This window comes from Rattus norvegicus, chromosome 15 (assembly GCF_021556685.1).
Source record: "Rattus norvegicus strain SHRSP/BbbUtx chromosome 15, alternate assembly SHRSP_T2T, whole genome shotgun sequence".
Lineage (NCBI taxonomy): Eukaryota > Metazoa > Chordata > Mammalia > Rodentia > Muridae > Rattus > Rattus norvegicus.
Window position 1 is genome coordinate 25722054 of NC_141548.1, and position 19827 is coordinate 25741880.

At 44.6% G+C, this 19827-nt stretch overlaps 1 protein-coding gene and 1 pseudogene across 15 annotated transcripts in view; one reads left to right on the plus strand and one right to left on the minus strand.

Moving 5' to 3' along the window:
* The window catches only part of Tmem260 (transmembrane protein 260), a 71188-nt gene that overhangs the window by 14395 nt on the left and 36966 nt on the right, over positions 1–19827 (plus strand). For all 14 annotated transcript variants that reach the window (XR_015638072.1, XR_015638074.1, XR_015638071.1 and 11 more), the window contains exons 4-6: positions 11856–12033; positions 13663–13776; positions 16984–17163. Coding sequence is in view for 7 of the 14 variants with exons in the window: in XM_087586083.1 (XP_087442209.1) it covers positions 11856–12033; positions 13663–13776; positions 16984–17163 (472 nt within the window). In the remaining 7 variants the exon portion in view is untranslated. The remainder of the gene's footprint in view (positions 1–11855; positions 12034–13662; positions 13777–16983; positions 17164–19827) is intronic.
* Positions 1090–7102, minus strand: LOC148000910 (large ribosomal subunit protein eL8 pseudogene; annotated as a pseudogene). The gene has a single exon (XR_015638706.1). The product of XR_015638706.1 is annotated as a large ribosomal subunit protein eL8 pseudogene (transcript).

A 19827-nucleotide genomic window follows, 5' to 3' on the forward strand; every position in this document is an offset into this window, starting at 1 on the left:
TAGAATTAAGTATACCACTTCAGCAGAATAAAAACTTGGTTTTGGTTATTGAAGATATGCGTCTTCCCTTTACAACACAGTGGTTGTTTTATTTAAATTATCGCAGCAGTGTATGGCTCTTTAGGTTATCCCTTCCTGTAAGTCACAGGAATTCTAAAAGTGTGTTGTTTATTTGAAGCAATACTTTCTTTGACTTCACTTTATAAAAATACTAGATTAATAAATACTATATTTGCCTCACCACAAAGTGTTAAATTAAACTGGAAAATAGTGTCTTTAGACTGTTTCCAATATCTTAATGAGTCTGTGATCAATACTAATGCGACCAAGGCTTATGAATTCGTCAAACATTTTTGTATGTCTTTTAGTTTTAACTAAGTTTTAACTTCAAGATCCTAACTTAGCACATTATTAACTATTTGCTTTTTGGAAAGATTATTTATTTACTTATTTAGGTTTGTTCAAGAAAATGAAAGAAAAATTGAGATAGAGTTTATGGATTGCCAAGTGAAACACAATGGTGTGTGTGTGTGGGGGGGGGTTGTCCACATGTGCATGTGTCCAAGTGTGTGTGTGAGTGAGCGTGGGGGTGTGCAGGTGTGACTGTGTGAATGTGGGTTTTGTGTTCAGGTGGTTTTCCTGCATGCTCACAGAGCCTGTGGAGGCCAGAGGAATGTGTTGGGTGCCCTGGGACTGGGCTTAAAAGTTGTGAGCTGCCATGTGGGTGCTGGGAATCAAACCCATGCCTTTTGGATGAATGGCCGGTTCTCTTAACCACTGAGCCCTCCCTAGCCCAACAATGGGGCTTTTGGTTAAGTCGTCGTCGTTGTCATTGTTGTTGTCGAGTTGTTGTTTTAATCATCAAACTTAGTCATTGGATTGGTGACTATTGTTTTGTTTTATTTAGGGAAATATTCCTAGTTAATGTGCCAGGTAGGCTTTATGGTAGTACATGACAGCGTGTTTTGTAGGCTTAGATTAATAATTTCATTTAAAAGTCATAGTCAAATTTTAATGCCAGACTAGATATCCTCCCTCTTTTTTTTAAATTTTGTAATTATATTTATGTACAGAAAACTTGGTGTACATTTAACCCAGCTTAGTGGCGAGTTCTTTAGCCTCTGCCTTTTCCAGCTCGGCAATGCAAGCCACAGATTTAGGACCCAGGACGTTGTCTACCCAGTGACGGTGGATCTCCTCATATCTGTCATTATAATTGGTCCTAATAGCCTCCACCAGCTTGGCCAGAGCACCCTTGTCTTCTGAGTTAACCTGTGTGAAGGCAACAGTGGTGCACGTCTTCCTGTGGACCAGGCGCCCCAGCCTGGCCTTTCCCTTGATGATGCAGTAGGGCACCCCCATCTTTCAACACAGGGCAGGCAGGAAAACCACCAGCTCAATGGGGTGCAGCATCATAGGCAGTCACCACCAGCTGAGCCTTCTTGACCCGTGCTCAGAGGACAGGCAGTCTCTTAGCTGGGACGTACCCCTTTGCCAGCAGCTTTCTTCTCAGCGCGGGCCAGCAGCCTCTGCTTCTTCTCCTGCTTTGTCTCTGGCCTGTACTTGTGGGCGAGCTTAAGAAGCTGAGTTGCTGTTTGCCTGTCCAGGGCCTGGGTGAACTGGTTGATGGCAGGAGGTACTTTGAGCCGCTTATAGAGGATGGCTCTTTGCCGCTGCAGCCTGATGTAGCGGGGCCATTTGACGAAGCGTGTGAGATCTCTTTTGGGCTGGATGTCCTGCCCAATGCCGAAGTTCTTAGGCCCTTTCTCATACAAAGGATTGACCACCTTTTTGGCCTCCTGTTTCTTGATGACGGTGGGGGCTGGGGCCACCTTCTTCCCCTTAGCCTTCTTTCCTTTGGGCATCTTGCTCGACTGGAGGAGCCCTCTTTTTTGTTTTGTTTTGTTTTGTTTTTTGTTTTTAAACTAGTTCTTACTGCACACTCCTGCTTCCGACTCCTGAATGCTAGGATTCTAAACGTGTACTATCCAGCTCAGTTTCCTACCACTTTAAAAGAAAGACTCCTTAGAAAGATTTTAGGACCATTAAGTCATCGAGCAGTTACATATGCAGGGACATTTATTAAGGACATTTTATTCTACTGAAGAAATGACATGCTGTAGTTCTGTGGGGCAGAGGAGATGGTGTGCTCTTGCTCAAGGTTTCTCCTAGAAGAGATTTCAACTAACTCATCTAATCTCTCACAGGCCTCTCCCTCACTGTTGGGAAGGCCAATTCCAGGGCTCAGTCATCAGAAGGGGCAGTGAAATCCTTGGCGACTGGAGGACTTCTGTAAAGTCCTAGGATTCTCGTCACTTCTTTTCTTAACACATTTAAGAGCACACCCACTCTGGACAGTTTCACCATTAAAAGCTTTGTGGCATCATGTAGGAAAACGCGCTGCACGATTAATGCTTTTGTGCCTCTAATGGCTGTGCTTTATTGATATGGAGTCCTCACCCATACGTGACTCAGTAAAACAAACAATGGGAATGGTGTGACTTTGTCAAAACATTGGGAAACCGGAAGGAACGTTTTTACACATCTGTGTGAAAGGCAGTGTAATTGTGACCCCTCTGTATTTATTATCCTCTTGGATAATAATTTTGTAAGTAAAGAGTAAGTCAAGTCATATGAAAGACAGAGGTGCTCTTTGCATAAGTTATTCCCATTCCCTCCCCAAGAGTATCTGAAATCAAAGAACAGAATAACGAGAGGAGTGAGCATACCCTGGCGTCCAGAAGCTGCGTCCACACGGGCATCAACGTAACAAAGAGGGAACCCTTTAGTTTTCTGCCTTACTTGTTGCCAAGATACCACATTTTATAGTTCTAGAGAACAAGCTTGTAGGGGTATGGTTTTGTTTATGTCTTTAGAATTATTTATTTGATTTTACATGTCTGAGTGTTTTGCCTAAATGTATGTATGTGTGCCACATACATGCCTGGTTCACATAAAGTTCAGAAAAGAGCATTGGATCCCCTGGAACTGAATTTACCATGATTGTGAGCCTCCCCGTGGGTTCTGGGAACTGAACCCAGGTCCTTAGCAAGAGCAACAAATGCTCTTAATTACTGAGCTATCTCTCCAGCCCCCAAGAGCATGATTCCTAAAGGAAACAAAATTTACCCCAAGCCTAAGATACATTTTGTTTTCACAGTTAAAAGACTCTCTTCACCCTTTGTGGGTTTCCGGGATCAAGCTTAGGTTATTGGGCTTGGCAAACAGGCCTAACCACTGAGCCGTCTTGTCACACTAAGATTTCTTTCTAAATAATGGGATAATTATAAACTTGATTTGAAAGATGTTGTTGCTGTGTTGCTCAGTGGTAGAGAACTTGCCCAGCATGTGCAAGGTCCGAGGTTCAATCCGCAGTACTTCAAAGGGGAAGAAAAAGAATGAAAGACAAATTGCTAGGCTGAGGTTGAGGTAGTTAGAGCCATTGCTCTTCGGAGCCCACTTGAAGCTTAAGGTTATGTTTTACACATAAAATACACAGTACGAAAAGCATTTATCGTCAAACAGTCAAGTAGCTTTTCTCCATACATGCACTCCCCAGAGATGTATGTGACTCGCTGTTACGTTGGCATGGCTATCCCGTGGGATCAGTAGTCCGGAATTTTGTATTTTTTGCTTTGTAATATATTGTATATAGAGGATTTTAAGTTACCCAATGGTTTTCCTATCTTTTGACTGTTTACAGTAAAAAGGTTATATTTTTAAGGATTGGTTATTTTTAGAAACATAAAAAAACTATTAAGTATCACTTAATACATTTATTATTGACCTCCTGGAGGACAGGCAGACTTTTTAATCTTAGTAAAAGTATTTTAGGGAAAACTTAGAAAACCCGGTGCCTGTATAAGATATGCAGTGAGGTAGCTAAGTGAATGCAAGCTGTGCTCTGGAGAAAGAGGCCCTGGAGAAACCCAGAGTTGGGGAAACAGCCTGTCGTACGGTTTGACTCTAATATGCCCCCCAAAGGTTTGAGTGCTGAAGGCCAGCCGATGGGTATTAATTACTTTTAGTTAATTTACTTCTTGATATTTTCATCCATGTATATAGTATTTTAATGATACCCATGCCCCTGCATCAACTCCTCTCATCATCGCTCTGTCTCCCTCTGAACCCTTTCCTTCCCACTAGTGCTGATGGTCCTCTCTAGCATCATCTGTGGCTTCCCCCAGGGCTCACAGTGTGACGGCACTATTTATAGGTGATGGGAGCTGGGCAGTGGGACCTGGTAGGAGGAGCGGGTCACTGGAGACAGCCTTTGGAAGGCCTGCCACTCTTGCCACTCTTGCCACTCCTGCTGCTGCCTGGCTGCCAGGAGGTAACCAGCTCCCTACTGCCATGTCCTTTTCCTGTGATGTTCTGCTTCAGCTTGGCCCTGACTCAGTGGGAGAGGAGAGGGGAGGGATCAGGAGGACTGTGGAGGGAGAGGATAGCACAAGGAAGAGGGGAAGGAGGAAGAGGGTGCATGGAGGCTGACACAGTCATTACAGACCTTGACTGTGGTCATGGCCTTCGATTATGGCTGCGAAGGAAGAGGAAGGGTCAGATGCCAACAGATCAGACTGGGTTTGTTTTGACTCCTTCACCCGGGTGGTTTGTCATGCTCCAGGACTGGTTTGAGCTCAGGGTGATTACTAGGAGCCAGAACCAGGCAGTTAATGATACAGGTGGAGGAGTTGGTTTAACAGTGATGGGGGCTGGCTAGAGAGGTGGCCCAGCAGTGAAGAGTGCTGGCTGCTCTTGCAGATGGCCCAGCTCCGATGCTCGGCATCTACACGGTGGCTCTGTAACCCTAGTTCTAGGACCCTGACAACCCCGTGGACCTCTGTGGGCACTGACCTTCGTGGGTACTGTATGCATTTGGTACACAGCTGCATGGCAAACATTCATACACTTAAAATAAAAATAAGTATTTTTTAAAAGTCGTTAGGAATAAATTTGGTGACTTGTAAAATGTTTGGCAGGGAGAGAGGCAGAGGAAATGTTGCCCTTCATTTCTCTCAGACAAGGAAAATAAGTAACGAAAATCATGAAATAGACAGTAACATAGCAGGAGCATGGCTGGCGGAGAGGGAGAGGCTCATTTTGTTCCGGTTGGTATTGGCTGACTTGTGACATCCGACTTGGAGTAACGGTAGCCAGTTGGACATAATAAGTTTGGAACTAAGGGGTGAAGTATGCTCGGTTGTTTCTTTCAATGTGGGGTTTCCAGTTGAAAGTGAGACAGTAGATAAAACCAGTCTATGCAGAATGAGGAGCAATCCTCTCAGCCTGAAGAGCTTGAAACTAGAGCAAAGATCAGTGTTAGGAATTCATGGGGAAAGTGGAAACATGGATAGAAAATGCAAAGGAATATCTAGGACTATGCACGATGGAGCAGGGGAGCGTGGGGTCCCACATATCAGACCTACAGAGTGGGCCTTGAAGAGTTCTCACACCAGTGGACAGCACAGTAGAGGACCAGAGCGCCCATTGTCACTGGGATGGGGCATGGGTGGAAGTGGTTTGCAGTAGTGAACTAGAGGGCAAGACCACGAGGCAGATAGGATAGGCGCTGAGCTTCTTGAATGCATCCGGAGACCAGATTGCTTTTCACTAGAATCCCTGCTGCACTGCAGGAAGATGCAGCAGGAAGTGCCAAGGAGGAGGATTTGAGCGATGGAAGCAGGCTCTGCTGGGCAGGGTGGTCAGGGCTCCATCTCCAAAGCTGTAGACGGACCTGGTCCTTGCCCGATTGGCTGGTCAGCAAACACCGCTGGCTCCACTTGCCGTGCCTGGAGTAGAGAGCCCGTCTCTCACAGCCACTTGCCTTTCAATACAAACTTTAATGAAGCCTTAGAAAGTTGAGAATTGTCTCATGAGACTCTTCTATCAGATATGCATTCAGTCAGAGTCCAGTTTTCAGTAACCGGCCTACTCCAGCCTTTAACAATTCTGTACTTTGTTTTCCAACACGATTCTAGCGTACTTCAGGTTTCAGTTGGGCCTTTTGCTCTACATGTTTAGTCTCCAGCCTTTCGTGACTGCCTTTACATCCTCCTACAGCCAATCCAGTCTCCATCCCTTCCCTTTCCTGCCTGAACTCTGTCCTTGTCCTCCTGTTCTTCCTCTCCAGGCTACTCCACAGCTGTAGGCCCTGCAGTCTCCCACCTCAGCTGCACCTTCTTCTTCCTCACTGTCCACAAAGCCTTGTGTTCAGCAGGGCATGTAGCTTAGCAACAGGGCACTTGCCTAGCAAGCAGGAGGCCCTTGGATCAAGCTCCAACCTGGTGTGTGTGAGTGTGTGTGTGTGTAGGCATGTGTGTTTCTGTGTGTATGTGTCTGTGAGTATGTGTGTGTCTGTGAGTGTATATATGTCTGTGTGCATGTGTGTGAGTGTGTGTGTCTGTGAGTATGTATGTGTGAGTGTGTATGTGTGTGTCTGTGACAGTGTGTGTGTATGCATGTGTGTCTCTGTATGTGTCTGTGAGTGTGTATGTGTCTGTGAGTGTATATATGTCTGTGTGCATGTGTGTGAGTGTGTGTGTCTGTGTGTGTCTGTGTGAGTGTGTATGTGTGTGTATGTGTGTGTATGTGTGTGTATGTGTGTGTCTGTGACAGTGTGTATATGTGTGTATGTATGTGTGTGTGAGTGTGTATGTGTGTGTGTCTGTGAGAGTATGTGTGTGTATATGTGTGTGTGAGAGTGTGTGAGTGTGTGTGTGTGTGTGAGAGTGTGTGTGAGTGTGTGTGTGTGTCTGTGAGAGTATATGTGTGTGTATATGTGTGTGTGTGTCTGTGAGAGTGTGTGTGTGAGAGTGTGTGTGTGTGTGTGTGTGTGAGTGTGTGTGTGTGTGTGTGTGTGTTTGGGGGACAGTCTTGTATATATCACTCCTGAGTGCTGACCTTTCTCACAGGAAGTATGTCAAATTACCTCCTTTTCTTAATGCACCACTTCATGCATGCTGTATTATGCAGTCCGTAATACTGATTTTGAATCTTAGCATAAAAACAGTGTTAAAATATGTGCATTAGAGCCTTGCATTGTTGGTACACATCTTTAATCCTAGCTCTCGGGAGGCGAGGCAGGCAGATCTCTGAGCTCGAGGCCATCAAAAAAAGAAAAAAAATGGGCATTTTAGGGGAAATTCAGTTTGATTCCATAAAATGATGTTGAAATCAAAGAAATGCATTTAAGTTCAGCCTATATAGATTATTTTATGAAAAATAAAATTAATAGTCTTTCAAATGATAAGTCCTCCAAAATATTCAACAGACTACACCTTTATTCTTTGGTTTTCTTACGGCACAGTCTTGCTGTGTACCTCAGGCTGGCCAGGAACTAACCGTGAAGCCCAGCTGGCTCCTTCAGGCATGACTCTCTTGCCTCCACGCCCAAGTGCTGAGATTGTAGGTCTGTGCCGTCATGCCTGGCGAGTTCTATGTTGGAATACGTGTAGCGATAACTAAAGAGACCGTAAAAGGCAGATCACAGATTCAAAGGCCGGCCTGAGCTACACAAGAACCTGGCTCAAAAAAGGAAACAGAGCCCAATAGGTCTGTGCTATACACATAACTTCCTGCCTGCATGTGCACGTCTGCCTCTCTGCTTTCTAGGCAGTGTTCTCACAGTAGGACTGGAAAAAATGGCAATTGTAACAAAGGGGAATGGTGTCTTGTGAGCATTTTTGGTTGCAACCATTTGATTGGCTGTGTTTAGTAGAAAAGAAGTATACTTTTAAAGAGTCAAGTTTAGGTAAGATGATATATGACTTTAATCTCCACACCTGAAAGGCAAGTGTATCTCTGTGAGTTCAAGGCCAGCCTGGTCTATACAGAACGTTTCAGGCCAGCCAGGGCTACATAATAAGACCATGTCTAAAACAACAAAAGAAGCTGAGGAGAACTCTACAGTTTGGTTTAGAAGGGCAAGTGACCCAATTTTAAGAATTGTGACAGGGCCAATGGGGTGGCACAAGAACAAGTATGCAAAAGGCAGGCAGACAGAAGAAAGATGCATGGTGTCTTTAGGATACCAGCTACTCCACACCTACTAGACTGGCTTGGATTACAAATTCAGATCAGAATGCTGGGCAGTGGTGGCATACACCTTTAATCCCAGCTCTGGGGAGGCAGAGGCAGGCAGATCTTTGTGAGTTCAAGGTCAGCCTGCTCTACAGAGTGAGGTCCTGAACAGCCAAGACTACACAGGGAAACCCTGTCTGGGAAACAACAGAGTTGAACTATAAAAATCCAGCCTCTCATACTCTGCTGCTGAAAAACAGACACATTAAAAGACCCATGGCCTTCTGTCATCAGCTTGCCTTAGAACTACAGCCCAGAGCTATTAGTCCAACTCTGAGCCAGCTCCTCAGATGCTAAAGATGAAGCTTATAGACGAGATCTCTGCCATCCCCTCTATGGGAAGCACCTCCTTTGCCATCTGTAACTCTACTTAACAGGTTCGCACAGTAGTCCTCTGGCCCTGAGGACAGTTCAGTGCCATAGACTACAGTTCACTGCCAAACCGTTCTCATCTGAGGTTGAAGCAGTCGGATTTTGCTGGCATGAGGTTAATGTTCAGTAAAAGCTGTACCTAAGCATGGGTAAGTCTAAGGTGGCTAGCTACATCTTCTAGTGACGTCAGTAATGTTCCTTGTTTTGTTCAATATTCCAATGCTGTGAAATATCCGAAAGAGCGAAAAGCAACTGGGTATCCTGAGCATAATATCTATATTAGATATATATTAGATATAAAGTACCTACATTAGATATATATTAGATATAAAATCACTGCACATTAGGGGATCCGTGGCTTTCTTCCTGAGGATTTATTGATATCAGTAATATCAGTCTCTTTGATTCTATTTAATTATCCATCTGGTGGTTTTAAACTTTGACAAACTTTTCTACCAGAAAAAAGTAGATTAAACCAGTAAACAGAGGTTTTAAATATAATTTAGTCTTACACAGTAAAATGTTGTTTCAATGTAACATGGGAACAGATACAATTCTAGTAACTACCAAAACTTTATTCTAGTCCATTCCTCATTCCGGAAGGTACACGGTAATCAAAACATAATTTGCCACTAATCCCGAATAAATCATTTCATATCAAAACCCAAATACCTGTCTTTTTTTTTTTCTTTTTTCTGTTTTTCGGAGCTGGGGACCGAACCCAGGGCCTTGCGCTCACTAGGCAAGTGCTCTACCGCTGAGCTAAATCCCCAACCCCAAATACCTGTCTTTGAATCCACAACATAGTGGCACTGGGCAGCTACAGTGTGAATGCTGGTCCAGCCATAAGTCACCACAGGACCTTGGAAAAATAACCCGACCTAAGTGGGCCCCACTTTCTTTGTTTGAAATTGGAAATTGTTACTCTTTAAGGGTATTGTGTGTAAGGCACAACAGGATGGATTTCACTCTGACGGTCTCATACAGGTGTAGCTATATTTTGATCTTACTCCTCCTTATTCTCTTCTGTCCCCCACCCGTAGTTCCCCCTCTGGTTTCAAGTCCTTTTGATAAATAAATTAATTAATCGGGTAATTAGGTTTCTTGAGACAGGGTTTCTTTATCTAGCCCTGACTGACCTGGAACTTCCTTTGAGACCAGGCTGGCCTCGAACTCAGAGACCTGCCTGCCTCTGCCTCCTGAGTGCTGGGATTAAAGGCGTGATCAGCATGCCTGGCTACCTTTTTTATTTTTTAGGTCTAAAATGCTACATAAAAGAAAATGCAGTATATTTCTGGGCTTACCTTGTCTTGTTTAATACAGTAGCCCCAGTCCCAACCTTTTCTACAAGAGGACGCTCTCATTCTTCTTTATACTTGACGACAACTCCGTGGGTACAAGAGCCATCTTCTTGTATCATTCCTGAAGTGGCAGGTATGGAGGTTAGGCACTGTGCAAGTGTCGAAGACTTTGACCTCTACGTCAGTTCTGGTTCCTGGTTTCTGAGGAATGTCTGACTGCACTAACTGCCATCCCTACCTAGTGTAGAGGGCACCCTCCTACCTTCATCCTTCCCAGTGTCTGTTGTGGTTTTTTACATTATAATCATAATGACGGGGGGAGATGAAATCTCAATATAATCTTGACTTGTATACTTCTAATGGCAAAGAATGGCGAGCACTTTTTCATAATTTATTGGCATTTGTACTTCTTCACGTAAGGATCCTTCGATTCATTTGCCCACTTACTGATCAGTATCTAGACTATACGAAAACTTTAAAGAAATGAATTTGTTTCAGACTCACTGTATCCTTACCCTTGAGTCTGTCATTTTTCCCTGGGTGCTAATTTATGTGTTAACCAAAGGAAGGATGCTTGTGTCTTCTGACAACTTTGCAAAACTGAATTTCATGGACGAAACTAAGTTCTATTAAAATGTTGTAAGTAAAGCCAGCTGTGGTGACACACACCTACGATCCAGCAGTCAGGATTATGGTGAGTGTGAGGGTAGCCTGGGCTACAAAGTGAGACCCTATTTCAGAAGACAAAACTCAAAAATGCTTTTAAGACTAATCCACTCGAACCCACTCATTCCTGTTTCCTTTGTGTGTTTGGAGCAAACGGGAGATGGACTAGAAGTCTGAGAACTGAAGAGAAGTTAGAAAAGAATAAGAAACCAGTATGGAGGAGGGAGAAAGGCAGACATTGTATTGAGGGGTACAACATGAGCCCTGATGCGCATGGCACATTAGGGAGCTTTGAGGCAGACAGCTAGTCAGCAGAGATCAGATTGCTGCTACTGGCCAAAGGATGGGGCCCAGTATATTGGAGGACTGGATTCCAGGCTGACTCATCTATGACAACATTCAGACTGAACTGAACCCAGGTCCTCTGGAAGAAAAGTAAGCATGCCTGTCCTCCCTCACTCCCAGCCCCCAGACAGGGTTTCTTTCTGTAGCCCTGGCTGTCTTGGAACTCACTCTGTAGACCAGGCTGGCCTTGAACTCAGAGACTCACCTGCCTCTGTCTGAGGTTGCTTTAGACAAAGTAAAGATAAATTGTATTTTTCTAAAGAAGCCATGGGAATGTAAATTTCAACAAATGTAAAGAATCAAAGGCTACACCAGGAAACAAAGTGCTCACTCCGTAAATGTCAACCAGAGCCATGCAGTGATTCCGTGGGGGACTCTGCACCTTAATTCTGAGTGCCAGGATTAGAGGTGTGAGCACCCTTAACCCCTGGGCGCTATTCCAACTCCGTGTTGAAACTTTACTTTACTTTTTTCTACAGCGGTTGATTGAAATTACTTCATATTTTTATATAAACTATCTGAACGCTAACAATTAGAGCAATTAGTATCGATTGCTAGGCCGAGTAAGGGTTACTATAGATATACTCAGTGGTGGCTAATGCAGTTCCAAAACTCCTGAAAGTAGTTGTTTTAAATTTTGTAGTTGTAGATTTATAGCAAGGTGGGACTTATTCTGGCGAGATATGGCTAGGGTTGGGTCATGTTACCAGTCACAAGTCACATCTCTAAATGGACCTCTGGTAGAAGGCCCTAGGCTCCAGCACTCCATGAGGAGTGACATGGAATGCTCCCGAGTGGGCGTTTGGCCTTTTGGTGAGTGTCAGTGTCAGCTAGTCCATTTGTGGCTGTGGAGGATGAACCCAGGGCTATCCGTAGCCATCGCTTCAGGTTGTCTGACCTGGCTCAAGCCTTCGATCTGAGGGGTGAGCCTCCTCTGTCCGTAGACATGTGGGCTTCCTGACTAGAATCTGTTGGAATTATTGATGAGGAGAGTGTTGGGTGTAGTGTGCTGGGAGAGGGCTGGGCGGGTTTCTGAGAGAAAAGTCAGCTCCTTTTGTGTGGAGAGAGATTTCATGTTATCTGTGTTTGCAGGCTTTCTGGCTCACGTGCCGGAGGAATCCTTGCTGCGGGGGTGTTTTCGTTTTCTCGCCTAACATGGCAGTGGTCCATTGCAGCCGAGGTTTTTAGCTTAAACAATCTGTTTGTGGGGCTGCTCATGGCGCTTACCGTGCGTTTTGAGGAGGCAACAGCCGCAAAGGAGAGATCAAAGGTAAGCTATTTTGATCAAAGTGAAATATGTTTTTGTTTCAGTTTTTAGGCAGAAATGTCTTCCTTTTTAACTTTGGTTTAGACCACACTCATCTATCCTGATTCCTGTTAGCGGTAATCTGGCAGGTGGAGACTGTCACATTCAGACCCTTTGCTAGGAAGGGAACCGTGGTAGCTCTCAAGTGTGGCGCTTTACCCTGCTCCAGTTCAGAAGGCTGTGGAGAATGAGAATTACAGAGTGTCTACGGAGTCCTGAGGGAAGAAGGTGTTTGGTTCATACACCACTCTGTGTGTGTGTGTGTGTGTGTGTGTGTGTGTGGTGTGTGTCTGTGTGTATGGTATGTGTCTGTGTGTGTGGTGTGTGTGTGTGGTGTGTATCTGTGTGTGTGGTGTGTGTGTGTGTGTGTGTGTGTGTGAGGCCAAGAATGGACCACCTTAGGTAAATACAATGGTAGTACATGGATTCCTCATTAATTACGGGAAAGAGCACAGTAATAAATTATTTTTTGCCAGACAAAGAGCATCAAATGTAGCATCCCAAGTGGTTCAGAGATGGCCACTGCCATCACCTGCAATGTGAAGGAGCCTTGTCATCTACGCACTTGGTAGCCTTGTGCCTTAGAAAGGCTGCATGGGGGTTGGGGATTTAGCTCAGTGGTAGAGCGCTTGCCTAGGAAGCGCAAGGCCCTGGGTTCGGTCCCCAGCTCCGGAAAAAAAAGAAAAGGAAAAAAAAAAAAAAAGAAAAGAAAAAAGAAAGGCTGCATGGTCTCAGTTCCGAGCAGCCTGCCGTTAGAGCACAGAACAAAGGCTACCATGGGTATCCGTGGTTCCCATGAAGCTCCAGAGCCATTAGTGTTCTATGTAAAACAACCTCCCTTTCTGATCATGATAAAGAAAAACACATATATATACATATATACCATGTACTCGTTGGGGACATAAGCATTCAGCCATAGAGACCATGGTAGCAGACTTAACTCCAGGTACAAAGAGAAGTAGAAATCTATAGCCAAGGAGCTGGCAGGGACAGGAAACATAGAGATAAAGGGAGGTTTGGGTCAAACCAAATGCTTGTGAGGGAGCAGGCCCCTGATGAGCTGTGGAAGGTGGGATGTGGAGTGGGGGCGGTGCTCAGGATCCGTCCTGTGATTGGACAGTGGAGAATAGTTGAAAGGGCCTAATTGCTATGTGTTAAGGAGAGACTCTCAATTATGAAACATGCATGTTCAGTAACAGCTCAAAGCCTCCTATGAGATAACTGAAGTTCTAAATAACATTTATTTATTTAGTCGGGTGAAGCAGAATTGTTGGACTTTAATGACAGATTTCAGTTAGGAGTATACAGCCCCCTGTTACTGGCAGTCATTGTAAGGGCTTCTCGGTAGTCACTTTGAAGATAGTCTCAAGCTCAAACTGGAGGGCTTTGTGAGAATGGGGGAAAATTACCCAAAGCTGCCACTGATGAATATTAGTGATGACCGTATTGTCACTAATGGTGACTATGTGGTGGTTGGCACCTCAGGGCATGGCTCTAAGCTGGCACACAGAAGCTGTGCACGCACTGAGGGCCTTCTACTGTGATGTTTAGTTTGGGGTGAAGTTTTGACTTAGTGTTTTCTTTCTTTCCCAGATAGCAGCCATTGGAGCTTTCTCATGTGGCCTCAGCTTGTGTAATCAGCACACAATAGTCCTCTATGTTTTATGCATAATACCCTGGATTCTTTTCCGACTCCTGAAAGAGAAGGTAGGTTTGTTTTTTTAATTATAAAGACTAAAATTCTTACTATTTCACATAGGTTCAGTTCAACTTTTGTGTTATCTAAACATTTAGGGCTTCGGTGTTTCTTGAGTCTTATGTAAAGTATAAGTGACCCGAGGCCTTAGCAATATTGACTTTAAAAAGAGGATTTACCGAATTATGCAGTATTGATTATGGTGGTATCTGGCTGACTCCATAATCTTCCCCATGATTGTTGACAGCGCCTCCGTGCACAGGGGCAGAAGGGACTGGGAACAGCAGTATCACGTTTCCTAACTGGTTTTCTTGCACAGCGTAAGAATCAAACAGTCAAGTAGCAATGCTACTTGACTTTATTATTTGTTAGTTATTCCCAACTACGGTCAGGATTGCAATAGAAAACACATAAAGCATATAATAAAACTATTATGTGCAAATAAGAAAGTAGCGGTCCTTAAAGTACCGTCCTGTGTGTGCGACCCCGTGCTGGAGATGGCATCTGCTAAAGTGAGCTCACTGAACTCAGACTCAGTCCTGTGTCCTCGGATCCAAGAATTCCTCCTCATAATTGAAGCTGTTCATTCACTTTTTATCTTTCTTTGGAAAAAACATTAAGGTTAATTAAAATGACAGAAAGCAGTTCTGGAGACTTTGTTAAACACTGGGAGATTCAAGTAGGAAAAGACGGTAGTGTGTTAGACAGGGCCTCTGAGAAGATAAATGTCCTTATCATCAGAGTTCTTCTAGAAGGTAAGCTATAAGGCAGAGCTGGGGGTCACACTACTTATTGTGTCTTTGTTAAGAACCTCAGTGATATTTATTTCTCATTTTATTATTTGTTAGTTATTCCCAACTACAGTCAGGATTGCAATAGAAAACACATAAAGCATATAATAAAACTATTATGTGCAAATAAGAAATAATTGTACTAAAGCTTTAAATAATTGTATTTACTGGACTTTAACACATCTTGGTAACAAGGCAAAGGGAGTAATGTGGAGATTATAAAATTCTTATTATGTGATTAAATAAAAAGGAGACAATAGTCAACAAAAAACAACTGTTTCTTAGAATTTACATCTGTGACGTCAACGGAGTAAGTCCTTCCGTGGGGACATTACATTAAACAGCTTAGCCAGTGGCATATTCCTTAGATAGTTGTTTATTGATGTTTGCTTCTTTGACACGGGGGTCTCAGGGTGCCTAACAGTAGTTCTATAGAGTACACAGAAAGTTCTTTCAATAATGCTTTGTGGTATAAGCCCTTGATAATAGTTGAAGACATAACTAGGTGCATTCAGGAGTGTGGAGCAGAAGGTTTGAGAGTGTAAGGCCAATCTAGGCTACACAGAGAGTTTGACAGCAGCCCAGACTACAGGGAGTTTGAGGCCAGCTAGCTTTATATCCCAACATATATGAATGTAAGGCAAAGAGATAACATTTAATCATATAATTCAGCAAAGGCTTCTCTGTGGACTACTAAACTGAGTAGCACACACTCCTCTTCCAGCATCAGTGGGCGCCTGGATGGGGGAGGGGAGCAGGCACCTGGATGGGGAGGGGAGCAAGTACCTGGATGGGGGAGGGGAGCAGGCACCTGGATGGGGGAGGGGAGCAAGTACCTGGATGGGGGAGGGGAGCAGGCACCTGGATGGGGAGGGGAGCAGGCACCTGGATGGGGGAGGGGAGCAGGCACCCAGATGGGGGAGGGGAGCAGGCACCCGGATGGGGGAGGGGAACATCCCTGCCAGTTCTAGCTTCGACCTCTGACCTGAGCAGAGACAACAGGTTTATTGTCTGGACAGCTCCTGACGTTGACTGGAAGAAGAGCCATGTAATTTGTGTAAAGTGTTCAGGACTCAGAGTTAACAGTGAGAGAGCCTGGGTAAGGACCTATCATGTCCTCAGGTAGGCCACCGATGAACAGTTGGATTGGCAACCGTGACTCTTCAGTGTCCCTCCTTCATTTCTGTTAAACAGCAGAAGGGAAGTCAAAGGAGCCTCGGTAGAATGTGTATGCGCATGTGCATGCTTCTGTGTGCATACAGAGGTGTGTCTGTGCACCACACTGAGACCTGATCCCTGTCGGGCGGTCACAGTGGAGGACTAGGAAGCTGCAGTCTGTCTGGAACAGCCCTGCAATTGCCCCTGCTTATTTCTCATACAAAAGGAAAACAATAAATATAACAACTGCTTCTTTCCATTCTAAATTCAACTTCCTAACGTGCTGTGCCTCCAGAAATGTAAACATTCATTTCCCGGGACCCACATTTTAGGAACAGATGAGACCTTTCTGCTTTCCTGTCATCACTCTCACGTATCTAGTTTCTGCTGTAGAAATCACAAATGAGGTCCGTGCTATAACAAACACTTCATTTTCAACTAAGGATGCTCATTGGAAAGTGCAGAGAGAGCTCGGCTGCTCACTTGGCTGCCGGTCCCGAGTCCTGGCTCCTATGTCATTGATGAATTTCTTGTTTTTGTAAGGGAGAGAGTTGGCAGTTATGATGTTTGTAAGGGATCCTTTTCCCACCTATTAAGGCAAACAAGGCTCGAATGTCTCTAGAAACCAGAATTCACATCGTTAGGACCTAATCGTTTTCATATCATTTTGTTCTAGAAATAAATGTACAGGTGAAGGACTCCTCCAAGGAGAGCATATGAGACAACACAGTCACACGTAATAACAAATTCCACCACGTAGTCAGAGGAGAGAAACGTGGGTGCCCCTGGCGGTCTTTAAGAGCTAGCTTTGTTTACACCAAACACTTGCATGAACTATCCCGAGGTCTTGGAAAGAATCTGTGTACTTGTAATGAAGTGTACACTAAAGCCCCTGCTAATGACGGTGGTGAAGTGAATTAGCATTAAAATGATATTAGGAGCAGATGACAGGCAGTCGCTGCCGAGTGGGTCATCTGAGCTGTGTAGCGCTGCGTGTCAGGTCATGGTTTAAATGTAAAACATGCACTACACTTGATACTCACACATCTTTGCTAATATTTGCTTCACTTAGGTTTTGCCACGAAAAGGTATCCAGGCTGATGAAATTTTCTAGTTAATCTGCAGTAATCAGGTTTAATATGGTCTTCTGCAGGTGACAACATAAATGGAGAGATCAGCCTTAAGCAAACACATTTGATGTTTCCCCTGATGTGTTTTTTAAGTTCTGGGATGAATGAGCTGAATGTCCCTGCTGTGTCTCCTGTGCAGGAACTCACCCTTAGCCTGCTGCTGAAGCTGGCCCTGGCCTTCTCTGCTGGCCTGCTGCCCTACGTCTACCTGCCAGTCTCATCCTACCTCAGTCATGCCCGCTGGACCTGGGGAGACCAGACGACACTGCGAGGGTTTCTAACACATTTTCTCAGGGAAGAATATGGAACATTCAGCCTGGTAAACTTACAGTTAAAGTCCTGCTGAGGAAGGGAACAAATGTTGAAGCTTGAGTGCTTGGTCTGGACCATGACTGACAGAGCAGCAGATAACACTGTCATTCTAGTTACTAGATTAGTCCTGTGGAGTGTGACTTTTCATCTGTACAGTTTACTGGGACAAGGACATACCACACACACAGACACACACACAGACACACACACACACACACACACACATACACGTGCACACACGCACACACACGCACACACACAGACACACACACACTTTGTTTTAATTTTATGAGCCAACTTCTTATTACATAACATAGGCTTGCTTCTACCTTATATCCTCAGGCCTCTGTTTCCTGGGTGCTAGGACTGTACTGTGTGCCCACATTTGGCTTAACATTTTCTTTTCATTTTTAAAACTTTGATTATTCTTTTTATGTGCATGGCTGTTTTGCCTGCACGTATGTCTGCACACCATGTGTGTGTACTAGTTACGGAGACCAGAAGGGGATGTTGAGTCTCCTGGGACCAGAGTTGCAGACAGTTGTGAACTGCCTACCATGTGGGTGCTAGGAGTCAAATCTGGGTCCTCTCTTAAGCACCGAGCCATTTTCTCCACCCCCATGATTTCCGTTTTAAAAAATGTACTTGATGAATAGTATTAATGTTACTGTTTAGTTCTAAGTGGAAAATCTGTCAGTGCTCAGAAAAATGCAAGCTTGATAAATTAGAGATGCTGTGCTTAAGAAAGTCAGCAGGCCTTGCTTCCCAGAGACATGGTAGGGAGAAAGATAAATATAACCACAGTGATGACAAAACCGTCTCCTGAGAGGCTCTGCCAGAGCATGGCGAAAACACAGGTGGATGCTCGCAGCCAACCACTGAACTGAGAACGGGGTCCCCAATGGAGGAGTTAGAGAAAGGACCGAAGGAGCGGAAGGGGTTTGCAACCCCATAAGAATTACAACAATATCAGCCAACCTGACACCCCCCCCCCCCCCCCGCCCCAGAGCTCCCAGGGACTAAACCAGCATCCCAAGAGAACACAGGGATGGACCTATGGCTCCAGCCGCATATGTAGCAGAGGATGGCCTTGTTGGGCACCAATGGGAGGAGAGACCCTTGGTCCTATCAAGGCTCAATGCCCCAGTGTAAAGGAACGTCAGGGTGGGAAGGTGGGAGGGAGTGGGTGGGTCAGTGAGGGAGCAACGTCAGAGAAGCAGGGGGAGATAGCAGGTTTCTGGAGGGGAAACCGGGAAAGAGGATAACATTTGAAATGTAAATAAAAAATACCCACTAAAGGAAAAAATGAGGAACTCATGAAAAGAAGAAAGGGAAAGTGGACAGTAGGTTATTGTAATGTAGACACTGGCCTTGGGGTTTTATAGTGGGTCTTGTTCTCTGTGTTGGTTAAGAAAATAAATGTCTCAGAGGCTGAGAGCACTGGCTGCTCTCCCAGAGGTCCTGAGTTCAATTCCCAGCAACCACATGGTAGATCACAGCTATCTGTAATGAAATCTGGTGCCCTTTTCTAACACAGGCATACACGCAGGGAGAACATTGTGTACCTAATAAATAAATATATAATTAAAAAAACAAAAAAACAAAAGAAAATAAACTTCAGGAGCATATGCGATACCACTGGCAGAATTCCAAACCTCAAAACCTGACATTTTTGTTCAAGGCTATGGGCAAGAGTAGTGAAGCCTTCTGAAAAGTGGGGAGAGGCCAGGCAAGATGGCACTCAGGCCGAGGCAGGACGGTCACAACTTCTAGGCCAGCGGGCGGTAGTGAGGCCATCTGAATGAATAAATGAGTAAATACATAACGACGTAGGAATAATGAAGGAAGGAGGAGCCGCAGGTCTGTGAGATTCCTGGGGTACTGATGAGTCTCCTTCCTCTATCTCCTTTTCTTTTGTTTGCTTTTAAAGACAGGGTCTCCCCATGGACCCCGGCTGGCCTAGAACTCACTGTCCTCCTGCCCCAACCTTCCAATGCTGGGTTCAAAGTCTGTGTACAGTGAGTGTGTGTGTGTGTGTGTGTGTGTGTGTGTGTGTGTACATATGTAACATATCTAGGACATGTTTCATTATCAAAGACATTAATAAAGTAATGATTGCTACTTACTATTTGATATAGGGAGTTTGTCTCTTTCAATCTATACTCTTGTTTACTTACTATGGGTTTAGTCTATAAAAATGCAGACGGCCCAATAGATGAGGATGCTTGCTCCCAATCCTGTTGATCTGAGTTCAACCCCTAGAACCTTCATGGTGGAAAAAGATCACTGACTCCTGCATATGTAGGCCATGGTGGCCATGGCGTCACACCTGTGCACACATACATGATAAATATGTGCAAGGTTTTGGGGATGTTTGTTTGTTTGTTTGTTTGTTTGTTTGTTTGTTTTGAGTCAGGGTCTCTCTGTGTAGCCCTGGCTGTCTGGAGCTCAATCTGTAGACCAGGCTGGCCTCAAACTGATGAAGATTCATCTGCCTATACCTCCAAGTGCTGAGATTAAAGGTGTCACCACCGCCAAAGATTTTTCCCCCCAGATTTCATGTGAATTCAGGTCTTTTGGTTGTTCCAAGTCGGTTTTTCAGCAAGTGTAGCTTGAGGGCACTTCCAGACCTAAGATTCACATCATCCCTGCATTGTTGAGAAATGCGAGC